At 40.1% G+C, this 16,077-nt stretch overlaps 1 protein-coding gene across 1 annotated transcript in view; it reads right to left on the bottom strand.

Annotated features, from left to right (window-relative positions):
- Window positions 1-2,948: 2,948 nt before the first annotated feature.
- Window positions 2,949-16,077, bottom strand: part of LOC121388054 (dynein heavy chain 5, axonemal-like) — a 114,209-nt gene continuing 101,080 nt past the window's right edge. Inside the window, 11 exon segments of the mRNA XM_041519258.1 lie at window positions 2,949-5,967; window positions 6,224-6,376; window positions 7,680-8,049; window positions 8,890-9,152; window positions 9,714-9,986; window positions 11,536-11,762; window positions 12,275-12,596; window positions 13,621-13,742; window positions 14,834-15,024; window positions 15,387-15,570; window positions 15,573-15,639. Of these exon segments, the coding sequence (XP_041375192.1) occupies window positions 5,581-5,967; window positions 6,224-6,376; window positions 7,680-8,049; window positions 8,890-9,152; window positions 9,714-9,986; window positions 11,536-11,762; window positions 12,275-12,596; window positions 13,621-13,742; window positions 14,834-15,024; window positions 15,387-15,570; window positions 15,573-15,639 (2,559 nt within the window). The 3' untranslated portion in view covers window positions 2,949-5,580.

Consider the following 16,077-nt stretch of genomic DNA (forward strand, 5'->3'; position numbering starts at 1 on the left):
CAATAAATAAAAAATTTGGTGTAGTTTACATCATCAATCTAATACACTCTGAAACTTATTTAGTTATAAATTTTTAACCCTTAAATTCTTTTGAGTAGTATATATATATATACTGACACACAATGAAAACGCAAAACAGATATTTTTCAATATTGTGATTAATGAAAAATATATTTATTGGACTTAAAATAACAATTTATGAGAGGAAGCCATGAGAGGTACTTGTTCTCGTTACACATACAATAGCAGAAACACACAAACTGGTGTGAAATGCGTTCACTACATGCTCAATCATGCTGCATGCAATGCACGTGAAATGCCAGTATGTGGACACATAAAAGACACGTAACGGTGTTATATTCCTCGTCACATTAAGAATGTCACGACTCGGAGAACAAAGGGAGCGAGCGTTGGCCATGGTTCAAGGGGGGGGGGGGGGGGGGGGGACTTCGCAAAGCAAAGTTGCTAGGACCTTCAGAGTCCATCCATCAACTATTGGACGACTTGTTGAACGTCATCAACAGACCGGGAGTGTCCGTGATCGACCTCGACCTGGACAACATCCCGTTACGACCCCACGCCAAGATCGGCAGATTCGACGACACCACCTCCGTGACCGGTTCAGTACTGCGACGATTGCAGCAAGCAACACGATAGAACTTCATGGAAGGCATATCCATCCGATGACGGTCATCCGTCGACTCAACATCATGACACCGCGACATCGTGCTGCGAGACTACAGTTTGCTCTCCAGAATGGTAATCATCCACCAGCCTTTTACCGGAGCATTGTTTTCTCAGATGAGTCCCGTTTCTCTGTCTCCTTTGCCGATGGAAGAGCACGTGTGTAGAGGAGACTCTATGAACGGTACGCTGACGGATGTGTGAGGGAACGTGATCGGTTTGGCGGCGGTTGTCTGATGGTATGGGGGGCAATCAACTGTGATTTCAGTAGTGATCTCATCATTGTCCACGATGCTCTTACAGCCCAGCGTTATAGCCACTTTTGCGCCGTCATCGAAGACCAGGAGGTCCCCTTCTGTTTCAACAAGACAATGCACGTCCACATACTGCAAGAATTACCAGGCATTCCCGCAACAAGCCGGTATCACCGTTATGAACTGGCCCGCCGTTTCACCGGATTTTAACCCAATTGGACACATGTGGGATGAGTTAGGACGTCGTGTACGTCACCGTCAGCCACCACCGCGTAACGTCGCCGAGCTTGCACAGGCGTTGCAGGAGTGGAGGAACATTCCTGTGGCTTATTTGAGATGTTTGTGTCAATCCTTTCCCCGTCGTCTTCACGCATGCACGGGTCAATGGTGGACACACCAGATACTGACCTTGATAAGGGGGGGGGGGGGGGGGGGGGGTGAACTTTTCGATTACAAATGCAACTCGATTACTGATGATAATTGGCCATGTTTCCATGTGAAAGTATCTCATGAATACCAGTCATTAATGTCATATTACATTATCCATCAATTCATTAATAGTTTGTCGTTATTTAAAAGGAAAAATAGTTTTTGCGTTTTCATTGTGTCAGTATATATATATATATATATATATATATATAGACACACAAAGTATATACATGTACACACACACGCACACACGCACACACTTCCTTCTTTGTTAAAGTTTGTTTTGTTTAATGACACCACTAGAACACTAATTAATTAATCATCTGCTGTTGGATATGAATAATTTGATAAATTTTATGACTCGTAGTCATCAGGAGAAACCTTAGCAGTAAGGAATGTTTTACATGCACTTCCCCACAGACAGAACAGCACATACCACAGTTATGATTTGGTCAACATTTCCTTTTCACTCTGCTTTAGGCAGAAATATGATTTTGTGAGGGTTAATGGCTTTGTTCAAATTAATGCAACCCATCTGGTCCCTTTAAGCTGTGCACCCAACGGCCTTAACGAGGCCACTTGCGTGGACATATCGATCAGACTTTAAACTTTAGATCTGCATTCAAAATTTTCTATCGAAATTACTTTTTTTTTTTTTAAATATTATTAAATAGTCCAATCCTCTTCTTTCTCTTATTTAATTTTGGACTGTCCTTCTAAAATGCTCCAAATTATATAAATATTTGGCTGAGCAGTCAATTCTTTTTATTTTTGGCTTGTAACCTTTTTCTTTTTATATTTATTCTATTAACTTTTTTACTAATTGCTATTTTCAAAATTCTGCCCATTTTCAACACACACACACACACACACACACACACACACACCCATCCCGAGTCAGGCCACCGATCTTATCGGAGGTCGGACTCTGGATGGGCCACCTAGTGGATCTTATCGGAGGTCGGACTCTGGATGGGCCTGTTCGAAACCCTAGTGGTATATGGGCACGTTAAACTAGTTATCATCATCATCATCAACCACGAGTCGGACTCTAGATGGGCATGTTCGAAACCCTAGTGGTATATGGGCACGTTAAACTAGTTATCATCATCATCATCATCAAATTAATATTTTTTTCTTACACACCCGCTGGTGAGAACATCATGCATTATTTTGTTATAACAGTTGTTTACGTGTGTTAACAATATCAAGACATACTACTGGCTGCTCCTAGATGATGACCAGGTTACCAATGCCATACGTCCAATAACCCCCCCCCCCCCCCAGCATGCTGGAAATCGATTACACTGTGATGTACAGTTAACCTGACAATCATGTGTCTGTAACTGTAAGTCAGCTGCAAGTGCAACAGTTGTAAATAACTTTTAGTCGAAAAAGATGTTAAAATTTGCTTAAAACCTGGTTTTTGAGAATATGTATGAAATATAATAATACATTCGTGTCCGTTAGATACCATTTATTGCACAACTCGTTTAAAAACATATCAAACTCGCTTTCGCTTTTTAGATACATTTTAAAACAACTTGTGAGATAAATGGTATCTAACGCCCACTCGTGTATCCCATGATTTTTTTTTAATGTGATCACATAAATAGACATATTCTTTTACAACAACAACAAGAAGAAATCACCAAAGATGAGAGTATATAATAAAAAATTTATTACTTCAATGTTTAAAATAAATTTTATAAATGAAAACAATTTAAAATAAAAGGTAGAGAACTATACAGTATAAATACTAGTAATAGAGAACTATACAGTATAAATACTAGTAATTAATCTAGTATATACATATATTAAAGATTATTAGTAAAATTTAGATAACATAGATGCGTGTAAGGCTAGAGATAAATAATCACATAAAAAAAAAAATACTGCTTACGTAGGCTATAAATATCACAATTAAAAGATGCATCAATTTGATTTACAGACAGTATTGTAAAGACTTTGAAGTACATGTAGTGTTTACTTTTAAAACTGAAATCATTTGTTCTCTGTTGTGGATAAATAAACTTATTTTACTGTATGGAGTGGTTGTTAAGAATATCTGGAGGACAATCATTTGTTGTAAACAGACATATGACCCAAGTACAGCCAGCTAACATTTGCGAACTATTTAATTAGTTACTGAAGTGGCCATTTGATTTTCCCGTGAAGCAGATTAAACCGGTCTAGCAGATGTTTTTCTGCTCGGTCTGGCCAAACTCAGCCATGGACTATGAAACTTGTTGCTATACAAACAGATGGACTATGATAATTTATTGCTATGGTAAACAGAAAAGACTATCTGACAATAACTAATTCATTTTACAGTCTGAATTCCTTGTCAAAAGTATGCCAATATGTACAAAGTATGCAAAAACGTTTTACATTAATAATTAGCATTTCTAGGGAGTGGGTTAGGTATGGATTCTAAAAACCAACAACAGGATAGCCAAGACACAAATTTGAGATGTTTATACAATGTTTAATAGTCTATTTGTATACTTCAATATGAACTTGATACATCCCGTTTGATATTAAAATACATGTACTTCACTGTGGTTTTTCAGGGCGTGTGGATTTTTTAAAACAATTTTTCTTTTGTTTGTGTACTTCAGGTCTAAATACCCACTGCTGACCCCTGTCCTACCCCTGACACCCATATAAATAAGGACGGATTTAGTTGATCACAGATATTAATATAACATAAGAGCAAATATATATCTACAGAATGGAAACGAGGCTAATGATATCTGAACAAGCAAGATGTTTACAGGACAATTTTCCTTCAAACAATGTTTATGTTTTCAAGAAAATACATAAAGATTTGTTCAGAAAGCAATATTGTGTATGTACGAGATACAGTGGTTTCCAGCTATTTGTATACCTCATAATGGAATATTTCGCCTAACTGCAACATTTGTTGAAACACCAAACCATTTCCTATAAATTGTATGCAAAATATGCTATTTAATTGAATAGAGTATGTGGCCAGACTCTGCCACTCCCACATCTTGTTTTTCTTCCACCTAATTTAGGACTTCCTAGGGTGAAACATTTGCTTGTATGCCCCCACCAATATAAAATCCTGGCTGAACCACTGTATCACTAACACATCATTCTCAACTGGTCAAGACTTCCTTATTCCTATTCACAAAAATAATTTATCTTTGTCATGATTATCTTGTAAACATCTTTGTTATAAAAATATACTAAATTTTAAAATAAATTAAATAAAACATTGTAATTATTATCTTAATTTCAACTTTCTACATAAATATCTGCTAATATATAATAAACAGTAATACAAATACTAAAACATTACAAAGCACAAATTATTTGGAATTAGCAACACAATTTTCACCAATGTGTTTCTGATAGAGGAATGCAACGGATTGCATCAAGTATTCTTAATGATATGATTGTTTTCTAATTGAAGTATCACAGTCTGTTTTTATCACAGAACATGCTTTCATAATGCCACACATGTTGAAACATTTCTGGTTTTCTCATCACAATGCAGTTCAGTTGACATTATTATTTGTTGACATTGTTAAAACTGTTCACTTTATCATCTATTGACACTGTTAATTGCTGACATTGTTAAACTACAAACACTGAAACTATTGACATTAACTGCTGACACTGATAAACTGTTGACATTATTATCTGTTGACATTAACTGCTGACACTGATAAACTGTTGACATTAACTGCTCACTGTTAAACTGTTGACATTAACTGCTCACTGTTAAACTGTTGACATTATTATCTGTTGACATTAACTGCTCACACTGTTAAACTGTTGACATTAACTGCTGACACTGTTAAACTGTTGACATTAACTGCTGACACTGATAAACTGTTGACATTATTATCTGTTGACATTAACTGCTGACACTGATAAACTGTTGACATTATTATCTGTTGACATTAACTGCTGATACTGTTAAACTGTTGACATTAACTGCTCACTGTTAAACTGTTGACATTAACTGCTCACTGTTAAACTGTTGACATTATTATCTGTTGACATTAACTGCTGACACTGTTAAACTGTTGACATTAACTGCTGACACTGTTAAACTGTTGACAAATATTGCTGACACTGTTAAACTGTTAGCATTAACTGCTGACACTGTTAAACTGTTGACATTAACTGCTGACATTATCATCTGTTGACACTAACTGCTAACCCTGTTAAAACATGTCTATTTGATGTCACACAGTAGCGCGACTCCGCGTAGCGTCCAGTGGTCGGGAGCCTGGTTGGTCTTGAGGACAACCCCAGCGATGTATGTCAGGTCTGTCCTGCGTGGCTTCTTGTAGATGGGACAGTAGTACAGGCGTGGGTCGTGGCCGCTCGTGCTGTTGATGGCAAAGATGTGGATGATCGGCATCGGCTCGAACAGGATCTTGGGTTTCGGCTCGATCAGTTTACTCTGGCGTCTGTCCCAGCCCGCCCCCTCCAGGTACAGACCATAGATGTAGACACCCTCCTGTGGAGCGACAGTCACATCATCCTTCGACATCTTTATCACTTCGTTGTGAAGAACGACCGTGTCAAGAGCCCATCCTTTGTGAGCTCGAGTTACCTCCTAAAATAAACAAATTAACATTCGAGTTATATTAACATTCACATTCGAGATTAAAAACAGCCATTTAAGATAATACCATACTCAGCACTGATATTTAATCCTTTTGTAGTACTATTTATTTAAAATCCATCTGATAAGGGGAGCTAAAAAAAACCTCTCCTTAAACTAATCTCAAGGGTGTGATGGGAAGCCAGAGTGATGGCTCCCTTAAACGACGAGGTCTGTAGTGTTAGTCGCGTCGAGCTGTTGTACTTACCTGTCTCATGGCGGTGAGGAATCCCTGTGGGTTGAAGAATCCCGTCATCCAGAATGTGTCTGGCCGGCCCTCGAAACACCACGAGTTGAACTGGCTGTTCCGGTCGATCAGCTCCGTGAACCAGAAACCGAGGGTGCTCGAGTCCCACGACATCTGAAAAACACAAACTCGATATGATGTACATTCCAAACCTGTATCTGTACAAGACCAAGACAATGATTCAAGACACACCAACCTTCACAATGGCAATGAACTGGGGTAATAAATTTGGGGTGGGTTTTTTTTGGGTGTTGGGTTTTTTTTAAAGTCTAACAGATCATTTCACAAAGTATGTACAAATGGACTGCAGACCTGTAAAACATCACATGCTTAATGTAAACCATTGCAGTTGGAAAACCAAGTTCTTACAGCCTACCTGCTATTTTTCAAGTGCCATTAAATACCATTTATTTTATAAAAAAATAAGTACATGAATAACTTGTGCCCAATCCTTTTGTATATAAATATAAATATGGTCTTCTCCAAATAGATAATCCAATAATTTGTTCTTATTTTCCTCCTTCAAATGAACAAAAAGTGAAAATATATTAAATGAGTATGTCATCACCAAACTCTTTAATTACAATTAATTGACATAACCTCAATTTATAAGTCAGCTCAATATATTAGTCTTCATATCCATCCACTCCGATGCCATATGACCATAATTATAATGTGTCGAGTGTGTCATGAAACAAGCATCCTTAGAGTACTGACAGAAGGACAGGCGGACGGACAGATGGACGGAGATGAAACCTATAGTCACCTTCAGTTGGACCAGTAGGGGACTAATAAAACATTCCTTTCCTTTCCTTTCATATCCTTCCACATCCAACCCCCTTCTCCCTTCCCTCTATCTACGTACAACCCTACGAACCCATCCTACCCACCTTAGAGTACTGACGGAGGGACGGACGGACATATGGATGGATATGAAACCTATAGTCCCCTCCGGTTGGACCAATAAAACATTCCTTTCCTTTCCTTTCCTATCCATCCACATCCAACCCACTTCTCCCTTCCCTCTATCTACGTACAACCCTACGAACCCATCCTACCCACCTTAGAGTACTGACGGAGGGACGGACGGACATATGGACGGAGATGAAACCTATAGTCCCCTCCAGTTGGACCAATAAAACATTCCTTTCCTTTCCTTTCCTATCCATCCACATCCAACCCACTTCTCCCTTCCCTCTATCTACGTACAACCCTACGAACCCATCCTACCCACCTTAGAGTACTGACGGAGGGACGGACGGACATATGGACGGAGATGAAACCTATAGTCCCCTCCGGTTGGACCAGTAGGGGACTAATAAAATATTAATTTCCTTTCCTTTCATATCCATCCACATCCAACCCACTCCCCCCTTCCCTCTATCTATGTACAACCCTATGAACCCATCCTACCCACCTTGAGCCATGCTGCTGGCACCCTGGCGTCGAACATGCAGTCGAGCGCGTCTCGGAGGTTCTCACTCATGATGATGGTTCCGTCGATGGCCAGCTTCAGGTCGAGGAGCGTGAGCCGCACGAGGGTGATGATGCGCTGCATGCGGTCGATCTCCTGGCGCAGGAAGATGTTCATCGGCTGCAGGATGCCCATCTTCTGGAGCCTCTGCTGCACATCGTAGGGCACGTAGTCGGGCGGCAGTTTGTCGAGCATGTCGTCGCAGAGATGCGCCACGATTGACTCGCGCGTCTCGCCGCCGCCGCTGCTGCTGTCCTTCGGCTGGATGCTGAGAATCGTGTTGAGGATGGTCGAAGCGGTATTGCTCTGGTAACTAAAAGTTGATGGAGTGTAATCATAAATGAGCCATCACTTGTGAAAACCTACAACTTAGCGTGAAGTTTACTTTGATGGTGTATTTTTACAAGATATAATAAAGATAGAGTAATAACACCTGAGATTTAGATTTTAGATTGAGGTTATTAACTGTTATTTGCAAAAACCAAAAAAATATACATACACACATACATACACACACACACACACACACACACACACACACACACACACACACACACACACACACACATTTAGACACCAAATTCCCTTATATATAAAATGTGTTAACTAAAGGTGTCATTAAATGTGAAAAGTTATGTCCAACCTTGACATGCCCAAGTGAAAGTCAAGAAATGAAACCAAATATCTTCACTGGGATGAGCTATTCTTGATAGTAGTTTACTGGAACTAAAGACCTAAACAAACATCACTTACTTGAGTATCTGCAATGGGATGAGGCACCTACATGTATTTTATACCCCTAACCCTAACCCTCATTTTTTATTACTACATGTAACTTGTATACAAAATAAATAAATAATAATAAACACTTTAAAAGAAAAGCAACTATTGCTTTCATAAAAATAAAACTATCACAGATTAGTCATTTTAGAAGATATTTCAATATTCTCTTGCCCAAAATATATAAATTATGATGGGAAAAAAACCTCTGGACATTGAAATACAGACTAGAGAGGTATATTCTGGGCTAGCCTGTTTTATACCGCGGGGTATATTCTGGGCTAGTCCAGTTTATACCCTGGGTATAGTTTGGTGGGGGGTATATTTGGGCTATTACACCGGGACTAAAGACATGAAAAACATCTTCACTCACGTGATGTCGGCATTGGGATGAAGACCGAAAGCCTCGGGTGTGTCTGTGTTGGGCAGGTTATTGATGTACTCGATGTATTCCCCGATCTTGTTACACTTGGGGATCACGTAGCCCTTGTAGAAGACAAAGTTTGAGGAGAACATGTTCTCACTGAACCACACACGGCAGAACGTATTGAGGAGAACCTTGTCGAAATCGTCCGTCACTCTTCCCCCGTACTGGATTTCACCCAGCATGTAGCGGATACACGTCCAGTTCACACCCTGAAAGTACACATTTGTATGAACCCAGCACAAAAACACTTACCAAGTATTGAGGTCTTTTTTTTAAATCATTTTTGACCACTGGATTATTTTGTAACAGAAAACATATTGAGGAGATTCAAGTTTATAACTTTTACTCAGATATTTATTTACACTTCAATGTGTTTATAAATACATAAAATAGCATTCATATGTCAAAGGGCAAGTAGTGTGTGTATGTGTGAGAGAGAGCCCTGGGAGAAGGGAGAAAGGAGGGGGGAGAGAGAGAGAGAGAGAGAGAGAGAGAGAGAGAGAGAGAGAGAGAGAGAGAGAGGAGAGAGAGAGAGAGAGAGAGAGAGAGAGAGAGAGAGAGAGAGAGAGAGAGAGAGAGAGAGAGAGAGAGAGGGGCGGGGGGAGGGGGGGCTGGGACATCCACTAACCCCAGGCTATTCCTACCAAAAAACATCAAGGCTTTTTTTTTATGTCCACTTTTGCATACATGTTTCCAAATATCAAATATTATCCATCCATTCATCCATCCACGTTTCCTTTATTTTTCTAGCAGACGTCAGCCATGGTTACCTTCTTGATGTCCATGTCGTCGAGGTGATTCTGGACGTACTGGACGCTGGCGTTGAAGTCGGAGGTGTTGTACTCGTAGGGGATGTTCCAGCCGAGGGGGCCGAACTTGCGGCGCTCCTGCACGGTGGTGTGGAGGAAGGACACCGCGTACAGCATCGGCTTCCACTGCGGCATGTTGGAAATGTCGAGGAAGTCCTGCGTGATGTTTGTGTACGTCCGCTTCAGGCCGGCCTTGATTCCCTGTGGCGGCTCCATCGTGAACTTGATGGAGATCTGGAACAATAACATGTTTTATTATTTGCTAATGTTCTTAAACTTATTTTTTATCTGTAAATAGGCCCATAGGAACCAGGGGCTGGGGGAGCACAGGCCTCTCGCACTAGAGGATAAAAATGTAAGGTTTTTTTGTGTTCTACTTTATATAAAAAAATATAAATATCTGGCCTTTGCTTCCCCCACTAAAGACTGTGTCCTCACCCACTGAAAAATAATACTATCTGGGTTATAAGGCCATGGGTTTAAGATAGTTCAACCCTGACATGGTCATACATATTTGGAGATTTTATTTTTAAAACATAATTTACTATACAAAAGTTACTATACAGACCAGAAGACCTAGATGGCTGAAATTAAAAGATATTTGTGATGTTTAGTTCAGTCTAGCTGATTTCTAGTGGAAGAGTTTCTTGTGAAGGCCATGACATGGAACTCCTCAATTAAAGTGCTGTGTCTCTTGCTTTCAGTTTTGCAATGAGTGGTGCAGATATTTTGCCATGCTCATATACCACGCAGGTTTTGAGCATGTATGTCCCAGGTCCAGCTATGGATAGCCAGGGGCCCGACCCGGGACAGAAATTATTACCGGGTCAATTTAGATTATTATGGCCTAAATATTAATAGTGGACTTTAAATAATTTATGTGCGCATTTCAAATATAATAAAAGGTTATTCAAACATTTTGTCACAATATATGAACGTGCTATCTAAATTAAAAATAATCATTAAAATTAAATTTACTTAAGCCCTTAAGGAGGGGGAAAATGAGGTTGGTAGGAAAGATTGGGTCCCAGCCACAGGAAGTTACTTATTGGTTGGGATATGGAGGGGCATCCATCGTATTGGGAACATTGGTGTGACCCACCAAAGGAAAGGAGGGGGGAGGGAGGCAGGCCCCCGGACAATCCTAGCACTCCCTATGGCCGAAACCGCCTACGCCTAAGCGCCTTACCCCTAACTTCCGGTGGAATACCCCCCACCCAGAACACACACCCCCCCCACCCCCAGCCGGTCCAACCTCTGTGCCATCCAGTCTCGATGCCCCTCAAGATTAGGAAAAAGATTCAACGGTGGTGCTGATAGGACAGCAGCACTGCCACCAGCAGAGTGGCAAAATCCAACGTTGGTATTGTTGAGGAAAGGAGGTTAGTTCTGCAATGAACAGCTTCTCAAGAGATGTGCACGTTCATAGTGTTGTATTATGATAACACTATTGTCATTACCTATAGAAACTGGTGGAAGTCTACCATTGCATGCTTTTGTAGTTAACATTACATGTACGTACAGAAATTGGTGGATGTTGTCTTGTTAACATTACCTGTAGGAAACTGACGTAAGTCGTGTAGTTAACATTACCTGTAGGAAACTGATGTAAGTCATGTAGTTAACATTACCTGTAGGAAACTGATGTAAGTTGAGTAGTTAACATTACCTGTAGGAAACTGATGTAAGTCGAGTAGTCAACATTACCTGTAGGAAACTGATGTAAGTTGTGTAATTAACATTACCTATAGGAAATTGATGTAAGTTCTATAGTTAACATTACCTGTAGGAAACTGATGGGGAACTTGGGATGCACCTCGGTGGTCACCCAGATCCGGAACTCATCATGGATGGTGTCCGTCTCGACGATGCTGTTCATCATCTCGTTGATGTAGTCCAGACTGAGATGACAGTTCTGTAGTAGCAGCCAGCCGCCGTTCTGCGTTCCCTGGATCAGCAGGCGACGTGCATGCACCTCCTGGCCTTGACCCATCGAGATCTGGTGACAGTCTGCGTACAGCAGAGGAAATGAAGTATTAATAACACGCAGCTAGATATTTGGTACTTAATATGAGGTCATTTTGGTTGAATGAATGTATGAATGTTTATCGACACCCCAGCACAAAACTACACATCGGCTTTTAGGTGTCAAAGAAAAGTAAGTCCATGAATATACAGTGAGACTCCTCTGAACCGGACACCCTCAGATCAAATAAAATGTCTGGTTTTACAATTTATCCTGATAGAGAGGTTATCTTCTGCACAGATGAAAAACGTCCAGTTTTGAGGGAATTCTGGTTTACAGAGGGTCCAGTTTTGAGAGATTTCACTGGAGAGATTTCATTGGAGAGAGAGAGAGAGAGAGAGAGAGTTAGAGAGAGAGAGAGAGAGAGAGAGAGAGAGAGAGAGAGAGAGAGAGAGAGAGAGAGAGAGAGAGAGAGAGAGAGAGAGAGAGAGAGAGAGAGAGAGGGGAGGCGTTAGAGAGAGAAAGAGAGCAAGAGAGAGAATGAGTCTATAGTTACCTAATCTGAACTTCTTGGCGAGTCCCTCAATGCTGCTTGTCGGGTCTGACCCCATGGACAGGAGACAGACCATGGGCGTTCTATTCGTGCTCTCTTCCCACATCTTCTCGACGTCAAGGATGACGCCCTCCGCATACTTTTCTCCGAGCGTGTCTGCGATGTACCGCTTGGCCTGTGACAGTGTGCGGTCGGGGCACCAGCTACGGATGAGCAGCAGGCGGCGGAACACATCTAGCGAGTTGTTGTAGCCATCTGGGATGATCTCCTCCTCCGGAGCCTCCTTGTCAAACCACTGACGCCACTGCTTCTCGTTACGAGATACCTGGGGGAGGGGAAGGTAACAGTGAGACAGGTTTAAATCTTGTGGTGGAGTGAATACAATGTTAAGTGTCGTAGCTGTCTGGGATGATCTCTTTCTCTGGAGCATCCTTGTCAAACCACTGACGCCACTGCTTCTTACGAGATACTTGGGGGAGGGGAAGATAACCGTGTCACAGGTCAAAAGCTTGAAAATGTTGTGGAGTGAATAGATGGTGTTGTTGAGTGAATACAGTATTGAGTATTTATACTGTTCCTTAGTGAATAGTGATGTTGACCAACTACACTGTTTTTTAATGAATATACAGGTTGTTGAGTAAATTACTCAGTAAAAACCTAGTGCTGTTACTGAATACTACATTGAAATCGTATTGAAAAGGCTCAAGAATCTAAATCGTTGTTAAATAAAGTATATTTTGGGGAATTCCAAATTAAATTTCGTCTAGTTTGAGGAAATTATTTTATATAGAAGCTAAATTGGTTAAAGTGATTCAGTATATATACTTGGTGTGGTTCAGTAAATATATGGGGTGGCTGATAGGGGCAAGGCATAGTTTATATAAAACTGGTGTCAAAGTAATCATGATAAATGTGCTAATATGCTGTGAGGGGGGTCTTTAAAACATCAGTCATGTTGTTTTTGTGGGGGTTTTGGGGGGGGGTTCCTGTTTTTGAAACCTGATGTGCAAGGATTTCAATACACAAATTTATTGCCCCTATGGTCAAAAATATCTTGGTACATATCAAAGTGATACGTCCCACTAGAATGCCAAGTGGGACGTAACACTTTTGATGTCACACGATGACGTCATCGATTGGCATACTACAACCTTACAGGAACGTCAACGAAATGAGATGAGTGATATAAATTAAGATCGATTATGGGTAATAAATAGGATAATAAACTCGCTATCATTAAACTCATGACAATTGAAAATTATTTCACTCGGGACATAAACATGATACGAAATAAAAGCTTGTTTAATATCCTATAAATATGACAGCTGTGCCTCTGGTTGAGTACGAACCTGGTCAAGAATGCCTGAGAACTGATGCAGACTGCTCAACTCAACGAGGTTCAACCAGGTGAGGTCGACAATCCACTTGTGAGGTTTCGGGGCCACCACGTTCAGATCCAGAGATGCGCCACCTGTTGAGAAATAGTAGAATACAATATTTTCCTCCCCTTAAGCCCTTCTTGTGTGCCTAGAACATATATTAACATATTTATTTAAATTAATTATCTTGGTTTCCACTAAATGAGATAAGTCTATAATGTTTCTCTTATAAGGTACTTCTCCAGAGTATGGTTAATAATAATTATACTTAGAAAAGTGTTTAAAAACATGTAGAAGACACAGTGGCGTAGCGTGGGGTGCCAGTGACCGGGGCAAGGCAAGCATTACACCCCCTAACCAGTGGACTGTTAGCACGCCCCGAGTCCCTTCCACCAGTCCAGAATTTTGCGCCCAGGGCAACCACCTCGGTGGCCCTTCCCACGCTACGCCACTAAGAAGACACTAATTTGGGCACACCATGCAGGCTTTTTGTCTGTTCTATGCACACCAAGATCTTTTTAGTGCAGTAACGTAAGTAAGTAGATGGTAAGAGTTGTATTTATTCAGAAATTACAGATTAACATTTCACTGATTTTGAAGTCGAATGTTTTGAGATGATCAAGTTTGTACTTCGTTTGGGCACACCCTTTATCGCATCAGCTTAGGTACAATCTAAATCTCTGGAAGACATGTGGAAAAAGGGACAAAACTGTCTATTAAAGGGACATTCATGAGTTTGCTGCAATTTTTAAGATGTTATCGACTAACAGAGACTTTTTAGCGATTGTAATTACATATCAAATATATTTTTCTGCATAAAATATTAGTGGCTGTATATTAAACATGTTTCTAATCGTTCTAATATTTGTACTAGGTTAAATTTCATTTTATTTCCTAAAATGTTTGTTTTTTGTACATACGAAATTATTTAAAAACACAATCCAGTTTGGGCTTCTTACAAATATTAAGACGACCAGAAACATATTGAATATACAGACATTGATATTCTAAACAAGAAAATATATTTAATATGTAAGTTTAATCATAGAAATATTTTATTAGTCGGAAACATCTTACAATGCAGTAAACTCAGGAATGTCCCTTTAACATAAAGAAAGAAGCAGAATGGACGTGTCCTCATGTTTTACCTACAATAAGAGGAAAATATCAACAGCTAAAATACCTTTGATAAGAGTGGAAAACTCTTCGTGTCTGATTTTTCCAGCTTGGAGATCAATTTTCAGTCCTAACAACAAGGTGAAAGTCAACTTGTCAGCTTCGTACAGGCCACGCACTGCGTACTTGAATATTTCAAACGTCATGTACTCAATGATGTTCATAATACGTTTCTGGGTGATTGGCGACTTTTGTGATCTATGAAAGCAAACAATAATATCAAAAATATTTTGATCAATTAATGATCGACAACCTCTGTACATCTATATAAATACCAGTGTCATACATTCTACACAGATAACCAAGAACTTCCGATATACAAGAATTCCTTGTCAATTAGAAAGGTAACTCACTTCACAGTGAACATTTTACACTATATTTTCAATCAGAGAGTAACTCACTTTTCTATGTCCTGTCAAAGATTTTAAACTATATTTTCAATCAGAAGAGTAACTCACTTTTCCATGGACCTGTCAAAGATTTTAAACTATATTTTCAATCAGAGAGTAACTCACTTTTCTATGGATTTTAAACTGTTTTCAATCAGAGAGCTAACTCACTTTGCCATGGACCTGTCAAAGATCTGGAGGAACTGTCTGAGCGATGTTTGGTACATGACGTTCACGAGACTCATCTCGGTGATCAGGAAGTACAGGATGCTGCCACGCGTCGCCACTGGTCGGAACTCCTCCCGAGCCGTGTTTATCTTCAGTTCGGTCTCCCCGGCAATCTGAAGCTTTGTCTCACATCCTGCGCTGTAGCCTTGGTGATGTTCAAAACATTGATCAGATCTTCATCATCCACCAGTGATCCCTGAAAACACACAGCAGAAATTAAGTAATGATCGGCCTCAGTGGTGCATTGGTTAAGTCATCGGACTACAGGCTGGTAGGTACAGGGTTCGCAGCCCAGTACCGGCTCCAACCCAGAGCGGGTTCTTAAGGGCTCAATGGGTAGGTGTAAGGCCACTGCACCCTCTTCTCTCTCACTACCACTAACCCACTGACCTGGACAGACAGCCCAGATAGTTGAGGTGTGTGCCCTGGACAGCATGCTTGAATCTTAATATCTTAATGGTCTTAAAACAATACAATAAAATCAGATAAAAAATAAACACATATTAAGTTAATAATTATCAATTTTAAATCAAATCAAAACTAGTCATAAGATAATATAGTAAAAGTCAATATCTCAAAACACAATACAAATATTTCTATTCTCTTATACAATTCATATCAACTGATAGTGCAA

The sequence above is a fragment of the Gigantopelta aegis genome, chromosome 14 (assembly GCF_016097555.1).
Source record: "Gigantopelta aegis isolate Gae_Host chromosome 14, Gae_host_genome, whole genome shotgun sequence".
In the NCBI taxonomy this organism is placed as follows: Eukaryota; Metazoa; Mollusca; class Gastropoda; order Neomphalida; family Peltospiridae; genus Gigantopelta; species Gigantopelta aegis.